This window comes from Acanthaster planci, linkage group LG19 (assembly GCF_054643075.1).
Source record: "Acanthaster planci isolate LZ-2023a linkage group LG19, COTS_SCS, whole genome shotgun sequence".
Taxonomy (NCBI): domain Eukaryota; kingdom Metazoa; phylum Echinodermata; class Asteroidea; order Valvatida; family Acanthasteridae; genus Acanthaster; species Acanthaster planci.
This window is the reverse complement of record NC_141795.1, coordinates 11,714,838-11,733,235: the sequence shown is the minus strand read 5'-3', so window position 1 is coordinate 11,733,235 and position 18,398 is coordinate 11,714,838. Positions and strand designations below refer to the sequence as shown.

At 40.8% G+C, this 18,398-nt stretch overlaps 1 protein-coding gene across 1 annotated transcript in view; it reads right to left on the bottom strand.

Annotated features, from left to right (window-relative positions):
* Positions 1-13,229, bottom strand: part of hgsnat (heparan-alpha-glucosaminide N-acetyltransferase) — a 65,239-nt gene extending 52,010 nt beyond the window's left edge. Inside the window, exons 1-3 of the mRNA XM_022250306.2 lie at positions 13,053-13,229; positions 3,873-4,090; positions 668-807 (exon numbers count right to left, since the gene is read on the bottom strand). Coding sequence (XP_022105998.2) covers positions 668-807; positions 3,873-4,090; positions 13,053-13,095 — 401 coding nt within the window. The 5' untranslated portion in view covers positions 13,096-13,229. The remainder of the gene's footprint in view (positions 1-667; positions 808-3,872; positions 4,091-13,052) is intronic.
* Positions 13,230-18,398: the final 5,169 nt, after the last annotated feature.

Below are 18,398 nucleotides of genomic sequence, written 5' to 3'. Positions count from 1 at the left end.
TGACAGAATGTGATTAGAAAACTGCAGCATTTAATCTTGTCAGATCTCAAGGGAACTGATAAAAAGTTGAGAAATATTTAAAATCCTTCCAGCTACACGTAACCAAGATACCCCGATTTTCTGGTCTACATGTACGCACCCATGAGTGGCTTCAACTATAACACACTATGCGTAGCTTAGAAATGGTACGCCTTCTTTTTCTAAATTCTAATGACAAGAATGGCATATTTCAGACGCAAATCAAATTGTTTTTACATCAAACTGCCTGCTCTATAGACTAATCAATGAGATTCCCTTACCGAGGTGACATTACATTCATGCACAAAGTTCTCTAAACAATTGGTCTCCATTCACTGACAATGTGAAATATGGAGAACAGCAAGTTTACAAGCTCAGAGAGTCATTGTGAAGGACATTGAGTGAGAAGGAATTGACAACTTGAATGCCTTTTTGAATACCAGTTGATGTTTTTGATATCTGCCCATAAAACGTTTAATAGGGTACAGTATTTTCAGATCACGAAGGATAGGTACATTTAAGTGCACCATGGGAGGACGAGCTGCTTAGGAAATAGTAGATGAAACAATGCCTTTTTGTAGTGTATTGTGCCATGCATCACTCTGTTCTTTGGCATCGAAACAAAAACTTTAATGTGGAACTTACGTACTTGCAAAGGACAGTGCTGGCATTGACTTTGTCTTCATTGGCATGAGTTACTGCCAAAGTCAATTTCCACCATGTATCCAGATATACCGGTACCAGCAGGCTTGTATTCCCAGAAACCTCCACAAGCCTTAGAAGTTTACACTGAGACAACAAAGATACAGCATCACAAAATTTCAGGCATTTCATGGGCTTAGAATTTCTTAAAATCCCACCCTCCTCCTCCACTCCCCACACAGGGAAAACATTTGATGTATTTGTACATCATTTGCACACCTACATACATGTATAATTTGTTGAAGATACAATGTATTTATATGTACAGTCAACTCTCGTTAATACGAAGGCCTTGGGACTTACAAAATTAGCTCGTACATGTATTATCCAGACCTCGTCTTATGCAAAAACTGCCGTCCTGCTCGACATATGTATCACCAATCGACCGTAGGTAAAGCGTACATGTGTGCAAGTATGCATAACTTTTTGTTTAAAGGCACACAGTGTAGTTTTGTTTAAGTTTGTTTATGGGATACAGTTTAATGACTAAAGACTTGTGATAAAAAATAATTATAAAATGTAGGAACGGAGGAAGCGGAATTTCAACCATTCATGTCCATTTGGAGAGACACACGTAACGTAAGTACAGTACATTAACATTTTAGTTGCATGGTAATCAACACCAGAGCTGTGCTTGTTGCACATAAAAATGGGAGGAAACCAGCTATTGGTGCTGTGGACAGCAGAGGGCAAATATCAGATTTAATTGGGAAAGGTGTGTGGGCTTGGTGAAAAATTATTAGCGAGGGATACACTTTTTTCTTCCAAACTTTAGGTTATTTTCTTAAACATTTTTGGACTGAAAACCATGGTTTCTTAAACTGAGAACTTATATGAATGTCAAAATCGGAAGGGGCAATATTTTCATGTTACGGTGGGGACTGTGGAGCGGGTAATGATTTTTAGACGGAGGGTGGGCAGTTTTTTGGGCTGGGTGTTTGGTTACGGCACACAAATTTTATTAGTTTCCTGGGGGGACTTTGGTCTTGGGGAATTTTTGGGGGGCGGGGGAATCAAAAGCCACTGTCCTAAATAGAATATCATAGTGCTTTTGGCGGCACTCGCTTGTTTTCAGGCGGTATAGAATTTCTATGTTGGGTATGGGAACAGCAAATGCCCATTATTCATCTCTCTTGCAGCACCAGACACAAACGGCTTGATTCGGCGAGGGAAAACTGCAGTGCTATTCTACTGTACACGCATAAATTATGGAAGCTCCTTTCAAAATTGAATGGACTGGCTGATTGACAAGTTGCCTTTAAAAAAGCTTGTGCTAAATGGACAGATAACAATAAATTTGCACTCGACCAGTGCACAAAAAATGCTCGTCTTAACCAAAATCTCGTATCATCCAAGCTCGTATTACACATTTTTTCAGTCAAAGGAACGTGCACAATTCAGTCAGGACTGGCAAATATGCTCGTCTAAACCGGTGTCTCGTCTTACCCGAGCTCGTATTAGCGAGAGTCAACGGTATACATGTATGTACATGTACATATATGTAAGTGCATACTAAAACGATAACATGGTACACATACATTATACCGCTTTAAAAGGGTAAGAAAAATTGAAAACATTTAGTTCACATGAAGTATTTCAAAATAACAATAAAAACGTTTCCATTTCAAAAACATCACAAATTTAATATTTACTCAATTAATTGTGACCTCAATATGAAGACAAAGATCCTGTGTTTCCCTGCCCACAAAAAATCCCCTTTTGGCAATTCGCGCTCACAGGCTGATTGGATGACGTCATCGCCAGAAGGCTGACATGTACATGTACACACATGCACGTACATAGCGCACAGTACATGCAGTATCCCACACTCACAATAGACCATGCTGTGTTTGATGTAACTTGGTCCACAGGCAAACACTATCTGGCAATGACGTCATCCAACAGCCTGGGAGCGTGAACGGCCAAAAAGGAATTTTTTTGTGGGTGGGGAAATGCAGGATCTTTTTATTCATTGGGGGTCACAATTAATGAGGCAAACATTAAATTTACGATATTTCTGAAATGGTAACAAATTTACTGTAATTTTGAAATACTTTATGTGAACTAAATGTTTTCAATTCCTGTTAACCTTAAACTAATCTGGGGAATGTTGTCACAACTGTGACCAGAAACCTTTTTCTAATGGTACAATGTAATTGGTTTGGGATTTTCTGACCATGGTTATACATTTATTGCTTGTGTAAAGGTCATCAAACTTTTGAGCAATTACAGTCAATTTTTGAGCAATTACAGCCAACTTCGCCACAGACGTCAAAGGAAAATTAATTTCCGAAATTTTTCAACCAGTCACTAGAGGTTGCTGTAGAATTTAATGACATCACTAGTACAAGTTTTGAACAATACTATTTTGCTGGAGACTAACACTATTTAGAGCAAGTTTGTATCTCATACAAGTTTTAAATTACATGTACCGGTACAATGCCCTTCTGGTTTCCACCATGACAAAAATAAAGACCTACATGTTTCTTCTGAGGTATCAAGTTGTTGATTTTAGTCACCTGATGATGTCATGATGGCATTTGCATCAAACTACCGGTAAATGTGCCACTTCAGATCAAGGTCAGTATACATGTTCAAAGTTTAAGTTTATACCTTTAACAGTGCTGGTGAAATGCCGATGCTTGTTTGGTTGCCAAAAGAAAGATGGAGAGACAAAGCATTCATTTATTTTATTCGAACAATTGTAAACAGGTGAGTGGGTTGTACCTGATTAACAAAAATACATGTAGAAGCTTTGAAAGGCCATGGTCCCACATACATGCACATACCAGTGCATTTCAAGTGACAAGTCCTTTCAGATTCCTGCCTGCATATCATACATGTACGGTACATGTGCATGTACATGTATGTACCCAAAGTTTTCTGCACCAGTCTGAGTGTATGTGCCAAATTGAATTCACAATGTTGAAATGAATCCACTCTTTTCTCCTCAGTAGTGTTCTATAGATTATCAATTTCTAAACAGTGCCAGAGTGTGACACTCAGCTTAATGTTGCCATACTGCAAATGTATTAATGTTTCAAAATGAGGGATGTTCGCTAATGTGCTGCATTGTACTGTTGCAGCATTTACATTTGCAGATGTGTGTTTCCATCATTCATGTGAAAGGGCCTTATGAGGCATATATGTACCTGATAGCACTCATGGGACTGTCCCCATACGGCAATGCCAGTTGGTGCATTATTGACAACATACAAGAAGGCGGTGTCACGTCTGATGTTGTGATAACCAAATGCATCCTGCCTGCCTGAGGTAAAAGACATCTCCTTGACGGCACTCTGAGTGAGACCAGCAGAATGTTGGGGCAATTCAGTACTGCCTATGCATCCAGGTGCATCTACAGCAAAAACTGTGCAAAAAGATGTTCATGTAAGTACACATAATTCAAAAAACGACAATTACACAAACATTTAAACATCCATCACACTGATGTAGTATTTCTTCATTCCAAAACATGAAAAAGTGGTAGCATCAAGTACAATAGTTGTTTTTTCAAATGAGGAATGAAATGGGGTTCTTGTCTGTTTGGATATGTTTAAAGTATACATACATTGTACAACAGGGAAACACTGTGATAACACCACCAAGTTACAGCAAGTTTGTAAGTTTTCAATCGTGGGAGGCACTTTCTTCTTAGAAGTATTCATTATCAAGGGAAAAAATATGTGCTTGGCCGGTCTTAACCACTACCAGCCGGGGACTCCGGGATCAGAGCCGTATGGTTTATATGTGTGGCCGGGGTCTCCGAACTCGGACAAAGGAAACAGGGCTCTGTAACAAAAGACCGTACTCCGAACAAAAGACCAGGCTGCTGGGCATGACCGGCATTTTTCACTCTCAAAAGTGGTGATAATCCAGCGTTATTTTGAAACCGTATACCAGGGTTTGGGGTATTTATGGATTATTCCTTGTGCAAATTGTCCAATTAGCATGTGTATGGCGAGCCATGAGCACACACTCTTGATCAATCAGAATCGATTAAACTGTTTTAACCACTTCGTGCAGGGGCATTTTTCAACATTGATGATGCTGGGCCTGCATGACTATCATTTTTCCTGTTTTCTAAATCCTTCAAAAATTCATCACTCCATTTAACGGTCGTTTATAGCTGCACAAAGTAATCTTTAGGCACTACTCTAAGTTGACAGGTGACCTTCATTGACGCCCGAGTATTTCAGCCAGGCCTGCAGCCTTGTAAACAGAGCCCAGATTGTGCGGTGTTATACAACTGTCTTTTGTTCACGAACCTGGCTCAGTGCACTGCTGACCTCTTTTCAATAGGGGCCAGATTAGCATGCAGCGGTGCTGTGTGGCTCATCGCTGCGGTGGTGGAACGCTTTTGTCCCCGGTGGTAATCTGCTTGCTCTCAATGCCCCAAACCCTGATATATGATTACAAAACATCGCTGGATTATCACCACTTTTGAGAGCCAAAAATGCCGGTAATGTCCAGCAGCCTGGTCTTTTGTTCGGAGTACGGTCTTTTGTTACAGGGCCCTGTTTCCTTTGTCCGAGTCCGGAGACCCCGGCCACGCATATAAACCATACGGCTCCGATTTCGGAGTCCCCAGCAGGTAGTGGTTAAATCCATGTGGCAGTATGTGATTTACGCAGCGGGCATGATCACTTTTCAGCAGGCATTATCAAATGTTGACATACATGCACATTGTTCAATAAGGAGACCGTCTAATGTATTCATGAATAAATGTTTTCACATTTGTATGAGATTTTTTAAACACTTTGTAAATTATCCATGTACCTACCGGTACATTGTACATGTATTATGCCTTATAATGCACTGAAGGGATCAACCAACCATGGAAACAAATATTCCTTAATAAATTCAAATGAATCCGTAGAAACATCTGTTCTTTATTGTGTTTATAGTATTCTGTTTTGTTAACATAATTATGCCACAGTCATGTGAGAAGAAAAAGAGAATCCCCGCAAAACAGAGAAATCAGAGCTTGTACACTACTACATGCATGTACAGGTAGCTACACATTTTTTTTTTCAAGCTGCTAAAATCACAATTTTTGGCTGGATTTGGCCAAGAGGCAGCAGATGTCTGGGCTATGAGGAGCCTTTCCTGACTGCAAGTACATGTACATGCATGGTCATTTTTGTGAAAATGCTCTGACTTGGAATAAATTTGATATTTTGGGGGGCTTTCTTTTTATTTTTGGACTTACCTGTACCTGTACAGTGTGGTCTGGTGACTTACCGTTCCTTATTTGGATCTGATATTCTTCAACAGAAACATGAAATTTGGATACTGTTTTATATGAAAATTTGAAGCTGTATTTGATAACGTTGTAGGCAGCTGATATGGATGGAAATTAAAATACGTGTATGTGTCATTAGGTTCCCAGGGGATTACTTTGTACGAATTTGAATATTGTCTGTAGATGATATTAATCTTGAACTAAGTCAAGATAGAGACAACCAGCTGGTAATTGGTAATATACATGTACCTAACGTACGGGCACCATACGACCCAGATCCTACTTGGGACATTTTGAGGTGCCTCAATACTAAACGACACCAGTAGGCCCACACAAACTCTAGCTTTCCAAACTTGCCCACAGAAGTTGAAAGAGGAAATACCACTTCACCTCTTAAGAACTCCAACCTGTATCCCCGATATCTTGTGTGATGACATTAAGAGTAGTCAAAATATCGATCCAACACTTTAGAAAGCAAGAGAGATGGCTTCAAAGAAGTTGGATAGGGCAGACAAAAACGGTCACATGTCCCACTTTATGTATCAAGATGGTTTCCTCTACCGCAAGTTTCAATCACCTGGAATTTAGCGCAATGTGTTTCAGCAGCTAGTTGTACCATCAAAGTACCGGGAACACGTGATGAAAATCACATATGAAGGTCTCCTTGGGGGGTCACCACAGTGCAAAAAGACAACTGACAAGATACTTGCCAGTTTCTTTCGGCCAGGTGTCCAGGCAGATATCATCCAATTTTTTCGATTGTGCCATGTATGCCAACGTATGATACCGAGTCGGTCTGGTGGAGTCAGTAGGACACCACTCGGTACAATGCCATTGATTAAAACTCCATTTCAAAGGGTGGCTGTGAACATCGTGGGACCCATTCATCCTATCACTGAGAACGAAAACAGGTATATACTAAACCCTTGTGGACTTTACAACCAGATACATGTATCTAGAAGCAGTTCCTCTTCCATCAATAGACAACTACATGTGGAGTTGCAGAGGTACTCACCAAGATTTTTCACAAAGAGTCGGTTTCCCTCAAGAAGTCCTTACTGATCAGGGAACACAGTTCACCTCCGAAGTGATGAGGCAGATCAGTTGTCCCCTGTCAATTCGACAGTTGAAGACAACCTAGTCTAGGTCTAGCAGAAAGATTCAATGGCACACTCAAGACTACGTGTATGCTGAAGAGAATGTGTGCAGAAAGACCACATGACTGGGACTGATATATTTCAGCCCTCCTCCTACTGAGAGGCACCTCAAGAGTCACTGGGATTCTCACCCTTTGAGCTCTTCTATGAACCACCAGTTAGGGGATCATTGGCAATATTCCAAGAACTTTGGTCAGGAAACGTAAAGGGTGAAAACAAAGTGAAGAGTACAAATCACCTTGTCCTTGATCCACATCAAAGACTTGAAGATACATGTCAAATGGCGCAAAAACTACTAACAAAAGCAACAGGCAGGTATCTGTAACCCCGACCCACAACAGGTCTGGTGTTACAGCCACTTGGCATTCATTGCTTCTACCGTGTTTCACATGTAGCTTGTTTTTATTTACTGCAAACCTTTATGTGTTGTTATGCTTACACAAGAGTTGACTCTCTGTTTAGGGCTCTATTTCAGAAAAGTTGAGCCATCAACTCAGTTTACAGGAAGTTTGGGCTGTCCCTTTCAAGCAGTCTGACGGGACCAGTCCGGAGTAGCCAGAGTAAGCCGGGTCACTACAAGGAGACTGTAGCCCCTTCCAAGTAGTACACTGGCAGGATAAAACACAACAGGTACACGCACAAGGCACCCCAAGATTGCGACAAATACCCCAAGGATACTTCAGCCTACTCTGAAAGAGCTTAAAGGAGATGACCCTCTCTCGTTTGGAACTGGGCCTTTTTTCCCCCCTTTCTATTGGTGCCACAAATCTATTTGTAAGAGGATTGCAAGCCATTGCCTTTGATTAATGTTTGAGTTAAGTCCTGTGAATATCACTTCCAAGCAATAATTGTAATAAAACAGAATAGCAAACCGCGCACACAGATTTTGACTGGAGTTGTCACTTATTCCAATAGGAGTTGATTTAAAGATTGGTTCCTGCTGATTGGAAGTAAACCTTGGGTTACATACATGTGTTACATTAAGTGTTTCAAGGTGGGAAGTAAAGTATTCCCTTTTTACTGAGAAGCTACTGCTACAATGGAGGGGACCATTCACTGTTGTTGAGAGACCCAGTCAAAATGATCACAAGATTGATGTGAACAGCAAAAGCAGAACATCCCGTACAATGCCAACTTACTGAAGCAGTACACTGTGCACAGAGACATGAGGAGAGCAACAGCCTTAAGGAACTCCCTGATGTGGATGCAAACGTCCAACTGACAGCTTGCACTTTTGCAAGTGTCTGCACAGCAACTGCTGAAGAGGAAGATGACTTTGATCAGCGGAATGATGGAGATCAATTAAAAAACATCATTTTCCTTTACCTGTGTTAGCAGCCAAGAAGACTGTGGATGATGTTCAGATCTGTGAGAACTTTCACTGTGAACAGGAGGCGAGGTTAGATGGTTGATGGGTTGTTTCAGGGATGTATTAACTGACCTGCCTGGAAGAACATCACTAATGGCTCATGACATAAAATTGACCACAGATAGTATGTATTTGATGCCGGCTGTATCCTCTTCCTCATGCTATGTGAGATTCTGTTGAAAATGAAGTTCAGACAATGTTGGAATTTTTGTAGAGCGATCTGACTCATCATACGCCTTCCCAATAGTACTTATGAAAAAGATGGCAAGAATCAATTCTGCATATTTCTCTATCGATTTCCGTAAACTAAAAAAGGCGACAACTTTTTGACACTGAACCCATACCAAGCACAGAAAATACCGGTATCTTTGCTTCCCTTGCCATAGATGTACACTGTACTTTACAAAAATAGACTTGAGCAACAGTAACTGGCAGATCCCTCTGAAACCAGATGTAAAGAAAAAGACATCATTCATCACACCGTCGCATCTATACCAGTTTCGGGTGATGCCATTTGGACTGGTGAATGCTCCGGTAGCATTTAGCTGACTCATGTGGAAGTTGTTATTTGGCATGCAATCTAGACACAACTTCATAGATGACATACTCGTTCATACTTGGAAGGACCATGAGGGTAGAGAAGGAATTATTGAAACGACCCAAAACAGCCAACCTTACCGCAAAACCATTGAAGTGTTTCGTAGGATTCAACAAGATTGACTTCCTTGGGCACATAGTGGGGCATGGAAGATTAGAGCCACACCCTGACAAGCTCAGTAAAATACAGTCAGTACCACGCCCCAAGACGAAATGCCAGCTCTGCTCCTTTCTTGAATTAGAGGGCTACTATAGGAAATTTGTCCCTAATTTTGCTTCTGTTATGGCACTACCAGTACCTACTGCACTGACAGGACGAAATCCAATGAGCCCAAAAAGATCTGACAGGAAGAGACTGAGAATATCGCTTACAACACTTATTCAGCAAACTGATGACAGAACCAATCTTACATCTTCCAGACGTCAATCGTCCCTTCATATCACGAATGGATGCTTTTGACATTGGCATTGTCCTTATGCAGGAATCTGAAGATCAGAGCAATAACTTTCTTATAGCATATGCCAGCAAAAAACTTCTGCCATGGGAAAAACTACTGGATGACAGAGACAGAATGTCTAGCCTACTGTACAGCTATGGGGGATTAGACATTTCCAAAAATATTTGGAGGGCAGAGAATTTACGCTTGAGGCGGATCACTAGTCACTCATGTACAAATGTAGCTACAACAAGCAAAATATGTGCTAGGTGCTATCCTTCAACCATTTCGATTTTTTCTATACAGATTGGTTTCGATAAAGGACAAAGACAAGGTTGGAGCTGATTACTTCAGCTGAATTCCACTGTAAGAATCAGAAGCGAAATCTCACAACAATTAACATCATCAACAAAATATGGTACAATTTTTTGAAAGGGGAGCCACTGTTGTGACACTGATTTAAAATTTCATAAAAAGGAACCACAAATGACTACATGAATTAAAGAAGTACATGTAGGTTTTAAATTGTACTAAAATTTCATAGAAAATGTGCTGTTTCAATGCAAAACATCAGGAATTGCCTACAGCATGCATTGACCGTACCAGTGACCACTGTAGATTTCCTGAAGTGCCAGCTGCATTGATTTAGCCATGAATTTTTACACACAGCTGCCATCCACATCTCTAAAAGCTCCAAACTCTTGGGCCAACAGGAAATATTTTGTTTTATGAAGTGGTCTGATGAAAGACTGTGTGGTGTTAAACTAAAATTATTTCCAGCCAAGTCAGATATAGTAAGCCCCTTTGACTTCGTTGGCAGGGCACTAAAAAGGGGGAAAAAAGAATTCCATATTACTTTTTCTAGACATCTTGTTTCAAGTACACAGACTTCTGGAGAAATTTTGGGCTCAGTGGAGCAGTATTTCAGAGTACACACCGACCAAAAACATGTTTTCCATGATTCCACGTGATGTACAACCTATGGGACGAGGTTCATTGGAGCAAAGTATGACAACAAAACACGTACGTACACATCATGACGAAAAACCCCATTTTCTAGTCCTGATTATTTCCACTCAGAAAGAGTTCCAAGTTCAGAAAAACTTGCATGACAATAGTGGTTGATGATCTTGGACAGCATTAAGTGAACGGTAACTACGGTACATCAGCCCTGCCAACCTCTTGAATCACAAAACTGTATTCTGCAAATTCAAAAGTCATAATTTTCATTAAAAAAATTGTATTTTGCCTAAAATGGGCATAGGCCTATTCCTCCACGTGATTATTTTGACCGCTTGTCTGGATTGCGTTCTGTCTGAGTAACTCAAACTAGATTGCATCAACATTTCTTCATGCATAACATAATCGCACAGGAAATGCATTATCGAAGTTGAAGAGTGAAATGGCCCTATTCCCACCTGAATGATCACGTTTTCAAAATCTGTAATCTTGAAATGTGTGTTGCAAGTCCAGGTTTTTGGAATTTCCTGGCACGGATTTTGGCACCTGCTCGCTGGCCGGCCGTAATATGTCTCCATCCTTTTTCATTTCCACAGATATTTAACTTGAGGATCAGTGTCGTCAAAAATTGCATTCAACTCGAACCCTCTTACAGGTGTTGCACTGACATATTGATGACCCTTTGTCCAAAATTTGTTTGAAATCTTGTAAAAAAACGACACACAGAACCTGTAAAAGCCGTGCAAAATAGCTAAATCGTCCTAGTTGGCTGGACTTCTACATGTACATGTATATGTACATCACTTCCTGGATTCAAGGGCAAAATCACTCCTGTGCCTGCACACGCTGACCAGTGTTGCACAGAGAAATGAAAATGAGGACCCACTTGCTCCAAGAAAAAAAAGCTAGGCACCAGGTCGATTTTTGTACATACATGTACTATATACACATTTGCAAAATACACAAGTTACATGTACAAAATCTGACAAAACACACAGAAACATTATTCGGTCAATTATCTACAGGACAAAACAGGCTTTGGATTTTGTGCTTATGGGCTACATGTAAGTAACAAATTGCAACGAAATATGAAAAAAAAACAGCTGAGAGAAATGACAAGGCATACATGTACATGTAATTGTTCTCTTGCATTTACATGTAAGTACTTCGCACCTGGTACCTTTTGAACTGAAACAAGTTTATTGCACAAGAATTGTGGCATGCATAGACTGCCAGTGCATTAATGAATACGCGATTCATTCAAGCAACCAATTTTCACGAAACGTGCTGTAACTTTGAACCATGCGAGAGCAAGAACCTTAAACAAACATTCAAAAGCTAGTCAAATTGTTCATTTTCTCTTTGTTCAGCGCAACTTATGCTGCACCACCAGTCCACCTACATGTAAGCTAAAATGTGCTTAGGTTATGCCATAATTTCAGTGTGAACGTTCCATGAAATCACTCTTAATTTGTTGTGCAACATACATGTATGCAATAAAATGTGGTGTAAGTTATGCCAATGCATAAAGATTCATGAAATTGGCTGCTGGTCTGAAAATGTAGCAAATTATAGTAGGCCTACAGTTTGGACATAACAATAACATAATTATTACGCCCCTACTCTAGCATTAGTTCCAACTTCAGTGCTACAGTTGGGCTGACTCAACTAAAGCACAGAGGTCCAGTCCAGCATTTCCAGGGTGGCATGTGCCAGGGCATGTGTCAAACCATGGAGGAATTCCTCCATGGTCAAAGCTAGTCCAAGTACATGTACTATGATGTAGGCCCTAACTTGGACCCTACAAATTCTGTACAATTGCCTTTTTTTAAATATTTGGACATCGTCAGGCAATAGTACTAGGGTCTAAGTACCTTCCATAGGCTTTTGCTTCAATTAATCCATTTCACTCATGCGGGGGACAACTGTTTCCTGAGCAGCGTAATGTTGGGCGTACAGTTTCAATATGGTCACAGCTACCAAACTTTGCACCACTCAGTGAACAGTCATCAAGGCTTGTGTGCCAACACATCCTGCTTTCTGTAAATAGTCTACTAGGCCGGCACGCAATGTCTTCAAAGAGGCATCAATATAGGTCAAATCGCAATTTGAGGATAGATGGCATCTTTGAGCTCGTCGACAAGAGTGTTTCCAATTTGCAGGAGAAATTTTTCTTTTCTTCCCATAATTTTATGTGAGTAGGCCTTAACAATATTGGCCTTAATAATATTATCATTAATTGAAATCTCTGATTCTCAATCCATAGATGGGCACATTAGACATTTTAAGGACAGTTTTAGAGGTGAATTCGGGGGATTTTTATTTGGGGTATGAGCCATTTGAGTGAAATGAATTAATAATTATAATGGAAATTGGAATTATTTCTGTCCCCTCAGCAAAAGCCACCAGCATGACTAGAGCCTACCATGGAGGAAGGAACCCCCCAACCCACCGTGCCTGTGTCCAAATGTCATGAATGTTAATTAAATTAAAAGAGGCAATGTAGAGTCCTAGTTACTCGGTCAGACTACCATGACTACAAGTAATTTAGTCTCCCTCTTCTTTACCTGCTATACCGAAAACCACTGCCGAAAACAAAAACAGCAACATTGTTCACGATATTTTAGGCTCCATCAACCATGGAGGAAGGAACACATGACATCGAAAACGCTTGTTAAATAACCCGTGACGTACGTGCGAGACGAGTGGTAACTAATGGTATCGTGGTCAAATATTGCAGGAAGGAAAAGCAGCTGCCATTCTAGTTCTACTAGTCTTGGGTCCAAGACGTTCCTATCTGTGTTCTCGCGGTAAACATTGCCAGTCAACAGAGGGCGCTATGTGGCGGCCGATTTTGCAAGATTACGCATAGTACTTTACTTTCAGGTTCTATTCCAGGCCTGGTACTATACTAGCTACCGTATTAGGATACTCCCGTATCCTAATGGCAGCTGTTTATCACTGAAATCGAAGGTCGCCTTGGCCGAAATGCCAAGCGAAATGCAGAATATGACTTTCTTCGACCAATGCAGGCTTTGCACATGAACATGCTCTCACAGTGGGGATACACTTGCGAAATTGCCCACTGGGTATGGGAAAAGCCTCTCCCGGGTGGATTCGTCAGTGGTAGCCGAACACACCTTGGGAGCTGGTCATGAACCTAACTGGGATGGCGTGCAGTGTGTCGACCAGGACCAGCATTGGTACGCCAGACGTATCAAGGAGGCCATCCACATCCGCCTCAACCGACACAGCATCAACAGGGACAGCGGCATCGACATCCCTGGGTTCTGGCTCCCCAGTTGAGTGAGTTGGAATAACTAAATAATTGGGGAATTTCAGACTCTCATCCCATTATTGGGAGAGAATAGTCGGTATGCCCCTGTAAAATGGTACAGTGTACATTCCTCTGATAGTTTCCAGTAATCTTTACTGTTTTTGCGACTTCCTTCCAAATATGGTCGTGTTCTCTGCCCATACATACAAGAGCACGAAAAAAAGGAGAGCGCCCCTTTTGGTTTGTCCGTGGGAGCCGCTATCTTGTCTGTACAGCAGGTTGCATTGCACTAAACGCGCCCAGATATACTCGCGAAGACCACTAGGTCCTATTCAAAACTACAGGGGCTTTTTGTGATCTGCGCGGCGCCCGACTAAAAATACAAACTATAGGCAAATTCACCCATCAGTAGAGGGAATTTACGCACTCTTAAAGAATTCCAGCCATACAATTCTATAATGCCATTTTTTTATTGTAAAAACCCTTTATTTACTTAATCTGGCCCATAGGGATTCAAACAATGTGGTTGCAAAAGTTGAAAAGAAAAGATTATGGTGTACTATTTACGACACTCATTTCTCTCTCCCCAGTCTCCCTCCAGGCGACGCAACTACACGACGCAACGCACAACACGAATTATGACGCGACGCACGACGGTACGACACGTCGTGTGTGTACAAAAGTAATGGCAAGAAGGCGACGGTGCGACCCGACGGCACGACGCAAGGGAGCCGTCGTGCCTTAGTGTCGTGTCGTTGTGTCGCCTGAACGGAGGCTAGGGAGAGAGAGAAACATGTGTCGTAAATAGTACACCATAGATCCGTATGCATAATGCCTGATTTTAAATACAGGGAAAGAGGGGGTTTTTCAGTACACTTGTATTAGTCAGACGTTTGTAGTGGTCAATATCCGCAAGTAGGTCACCAGTTGCTCCATGAAGCTATTAAAAAGGTTGCTCGTCAGTTTACAAACACGGATTGCTGGTCATCGGCTTTCCCAGAACGCCAACCCACTTGAATCCAAGACTACAGGATAGCAGCCACGGAACACGGCTAGGCTCGCTGTGTGGCAAACGTGCTTGTGCGGCGTACGTGTGACCGTGGCATATTTCTACAGTTTAATGGAATCAACGACATGTGAGATTCTGGCTGATCTTCGCACTTTTGGGACGGAACAAACTGGTAAAAATAAAACTAGCAATAAAAAAAAAACCAACATCACCATATGAACGGTTTGTGTGTACGTCTTGCTTACAGTTCAAAAATCTAAAGGAAACAGCTTTTGCCACATGGCATCAGTATGGAATTACATATCTGCCGTCGTCCGTCGCCTTTTGCTTTTTGTTGCGTCCCAATTCTGCCATTTATCAGTTCCAAACATGCCATTTTCCGTCGTGCGTCACGCGTCGCCCGTCATGCGTCGTCCATCAAATGGGTTGCATAGGGCCTGCAAAAGCCGGGGTTTAACATATGAAAATGTGATGATTCCATTCACTAATAAGGATCTTTTCCTAATAGGCAAGCACAAATCCCACCTGCAAAGCAAATATTAGTCCCATATATGGAATTCCATATCTGCCGTCGCCCGTCGTGCATCGCCCATCAAATGGGTTGCATAGGACCTGCAAAAGCTGGGGTTTAACAAATGACAATGTGATGATTCCATTCACTTCGAAGGATCTTTTCCCAATAAGGCGAGTACAAATCCCACCTGCAATACTAGTCCCATAATTAATTCCACTAATGTTAGACTACCCTTGCCCCTTGACAAGAAAATGTCGCCTTTCTGAGAATTCAGCCAAGTGTTTTGGGGGGAAAAACATTTTCAGCAAAAAATGTTCAGGCCAACATATCCACAGTGTTATTCTAATTTGCATACTTTGAAAATATGCCGACTTGTTTTCATCAAATTCCAGAAAGAAATCTGCCAGCTGATACAGATATTCCATTTTGTCCTCTCAATTTCACCTTGAAACCCGGAAATACTAGACAGTGCTGTGATTAACAAACTGTTTATTTAATGTGTTGTTAGGGGGCAATTACCACGTTGTTTAAGTTTCAGAAAATGTGACGCGTTGGTTTTTGTGAGTGTGTATGCCATGGTGGATAGACCAATGAGAACAGGTTGTCCAGCATATCAACATTATGGGGCTAACAAGTAACGTTAATGTTTACAAGACTTCTGTGAGCCCACCTGCAGCTCTTGTCATGCCTAATTTGGAGTATACGGCAGATTTCATCATAGGTATACCCGCCCTCAAAATAATGTTGAATCAGTTCGTCTATTATGAAAACTAAATCAAGCATTGTAAATAATTTATTATTTACATTCAGTTCTGTGGGATATCGTGCAGGGACAGACAGAAATATTACACAGGCTAACGTCAGGCCGTTTTAACGAGTAAAGTTACGTGTAGTTATCGAGAAAAACAATCTAGACTAATAAAAGTCTATTTTGTTAATTTATTTATGTAACAAAAAATGACATTATTTCATATACACGTCACTTTACCGATGTCAGTCTTTAAAAATGAAAGGGTGTTATTTTTTCTTTCAAGTGGAGTTCGGCCCAACTGCAAAAACGAATACATCTTCTAGTTCTATTGCTAAAATGAGAGTCAGGCACAAGGGATCGATCGAACAAGTACATGGACATGAAACGATCAAGGGTCAAAGTTAAAAATACCACTGCGCAATCGAGACCCCCCCCCAAAAAAAAACGGACGACGTACGACGGGCGACGGCAGATATGGAATTCCATACATCAGCCTCGTCATGTGCAAGTATACATCTAAAAACATACATGTACTATGTACATGTAGGCCTGCACGTACGTGCGTGCAATTTCATGTAGTACGCCGGACCGGTGATCGACCGGGAGTTTTACAAAATCACATTTTTGCTAATCCCTAAGGGTGGGTGGATGGATAAAAACAAATTGAAAAAAAATCGAAATTTAAAAACATTGAAAATCTTGCATAACCCCTAAGTTACCATGAAGCTTATCTAGATTGTACATATATGTGATATAGATATTATGATCTAGAAGTGCTTTAGACTTGACCATGTCGGGATTCCCTGTGACGTTTTTCTTCGTAATTTAACGTACGTTTATGTTTTGGCTAAAGAGGTTTTGAACGCTGCGCGGCGGTATTTGCTTAGCGCCCTCTTGTGTCCTCTTATTACCGTGCGTCAGAAATCCCTGTTTCACAGGTTCTCGAGGTCATGGTCAAGACCTGTGCCGGTCTGATAAATTGTTTTGCAAGGAAATCTGCTTGAAAGAATCCAAACAGACAGCTTCTTACGTTGGTCCTTAAATAATCTTTTTGCCAAAGTTTGTCCAAAATACAATCAGGCAAAGTACATTATGGTATACAAGAAAACACACCAACATTTTTCATTCATGCATTCATTCATGCATCCATGCATCCATCCATCCATCCATCCATCCATCCATCCATCCATCCATCCATCCATCCATCCATCCATCCATCCATCCATCCATCCATCCATCCATCCATCCATCCATCCATCCATCCATCCATCCATCCATCCATGCATCCATGCATCCATCCATCCATGCATCCATCCATCCATCCATCCATCCATCCATCCATCCATCCATCCATCCATCCATCCATCCATCCATCCATCCATCCATCCATCCATTCATTCATTCATTCATTCATTCATTCATTCATTCATTCATTCATTCATTCATTCATTCATTCATTCATTCATTCATTCATTCATTCATTCATTCATTCATTCATTCATTCATTCATTCATTCATTCATTCATTCATTCATTCATTCATTCATTCATTCATTCATTCATTCATTCATTCATTCATAGATGGTTTATTTAAAATTAAAATTTACATCAAACAAATAGTCGAGGATTAAACATGTTTATTTACAGACTAAATACCTATACATATAAATATACTCCATAAAAACACCATAAAATACCAACATGTACCATAAAAAATACATCATACGGAAATAGTAACATTTAAATAGATAACACTACATAAGTCAGGACATGCATTAATTAAAGTAACCATGTATGGCACTGCTGACTTTTTGTACCGCTGAGTACGACAGCGCGGAATTTGTGAGAGTTGGGAATGTCTTAGCCTGCGTTCAGAGACTTCATTATGTGTACTGGGCAATAAATGACGATATCTAGTAGAATTAGAATACCACTACCAAGGCGTATAATCAATTGATCACGTCTGGAGACAAGATTTGGCAAAGAAAACAATTCTAAAAGCTGAGAATATGAAAAAATGTTGGGATAAGCTATTATCCTCAATGCTCGTCTCTGGACACTCTTAATATTATGGGATTGTGCCACAGTAATAGAAGAGGACCAGACAGCTGCTCCAAACTCAAGAAATGGGTGAATGTACATTTTATAAATCAACACTAAATCATCAGTGCTCGCACCGTTCTTTTTCAACATACTTAATATGAACAGCCGTCTGGAAGACGTTGTAATGCTCCTCCCTACCTGCTCATCCCATTTCAGCGTGTTTGTAACAGAGATACTAAGGAGTTTAACTGAAGAAACCATCTGTAGCTGAGTGTAATCAATAACTACATTGGGGGAGGTGGTAAATTACGATGAAATGA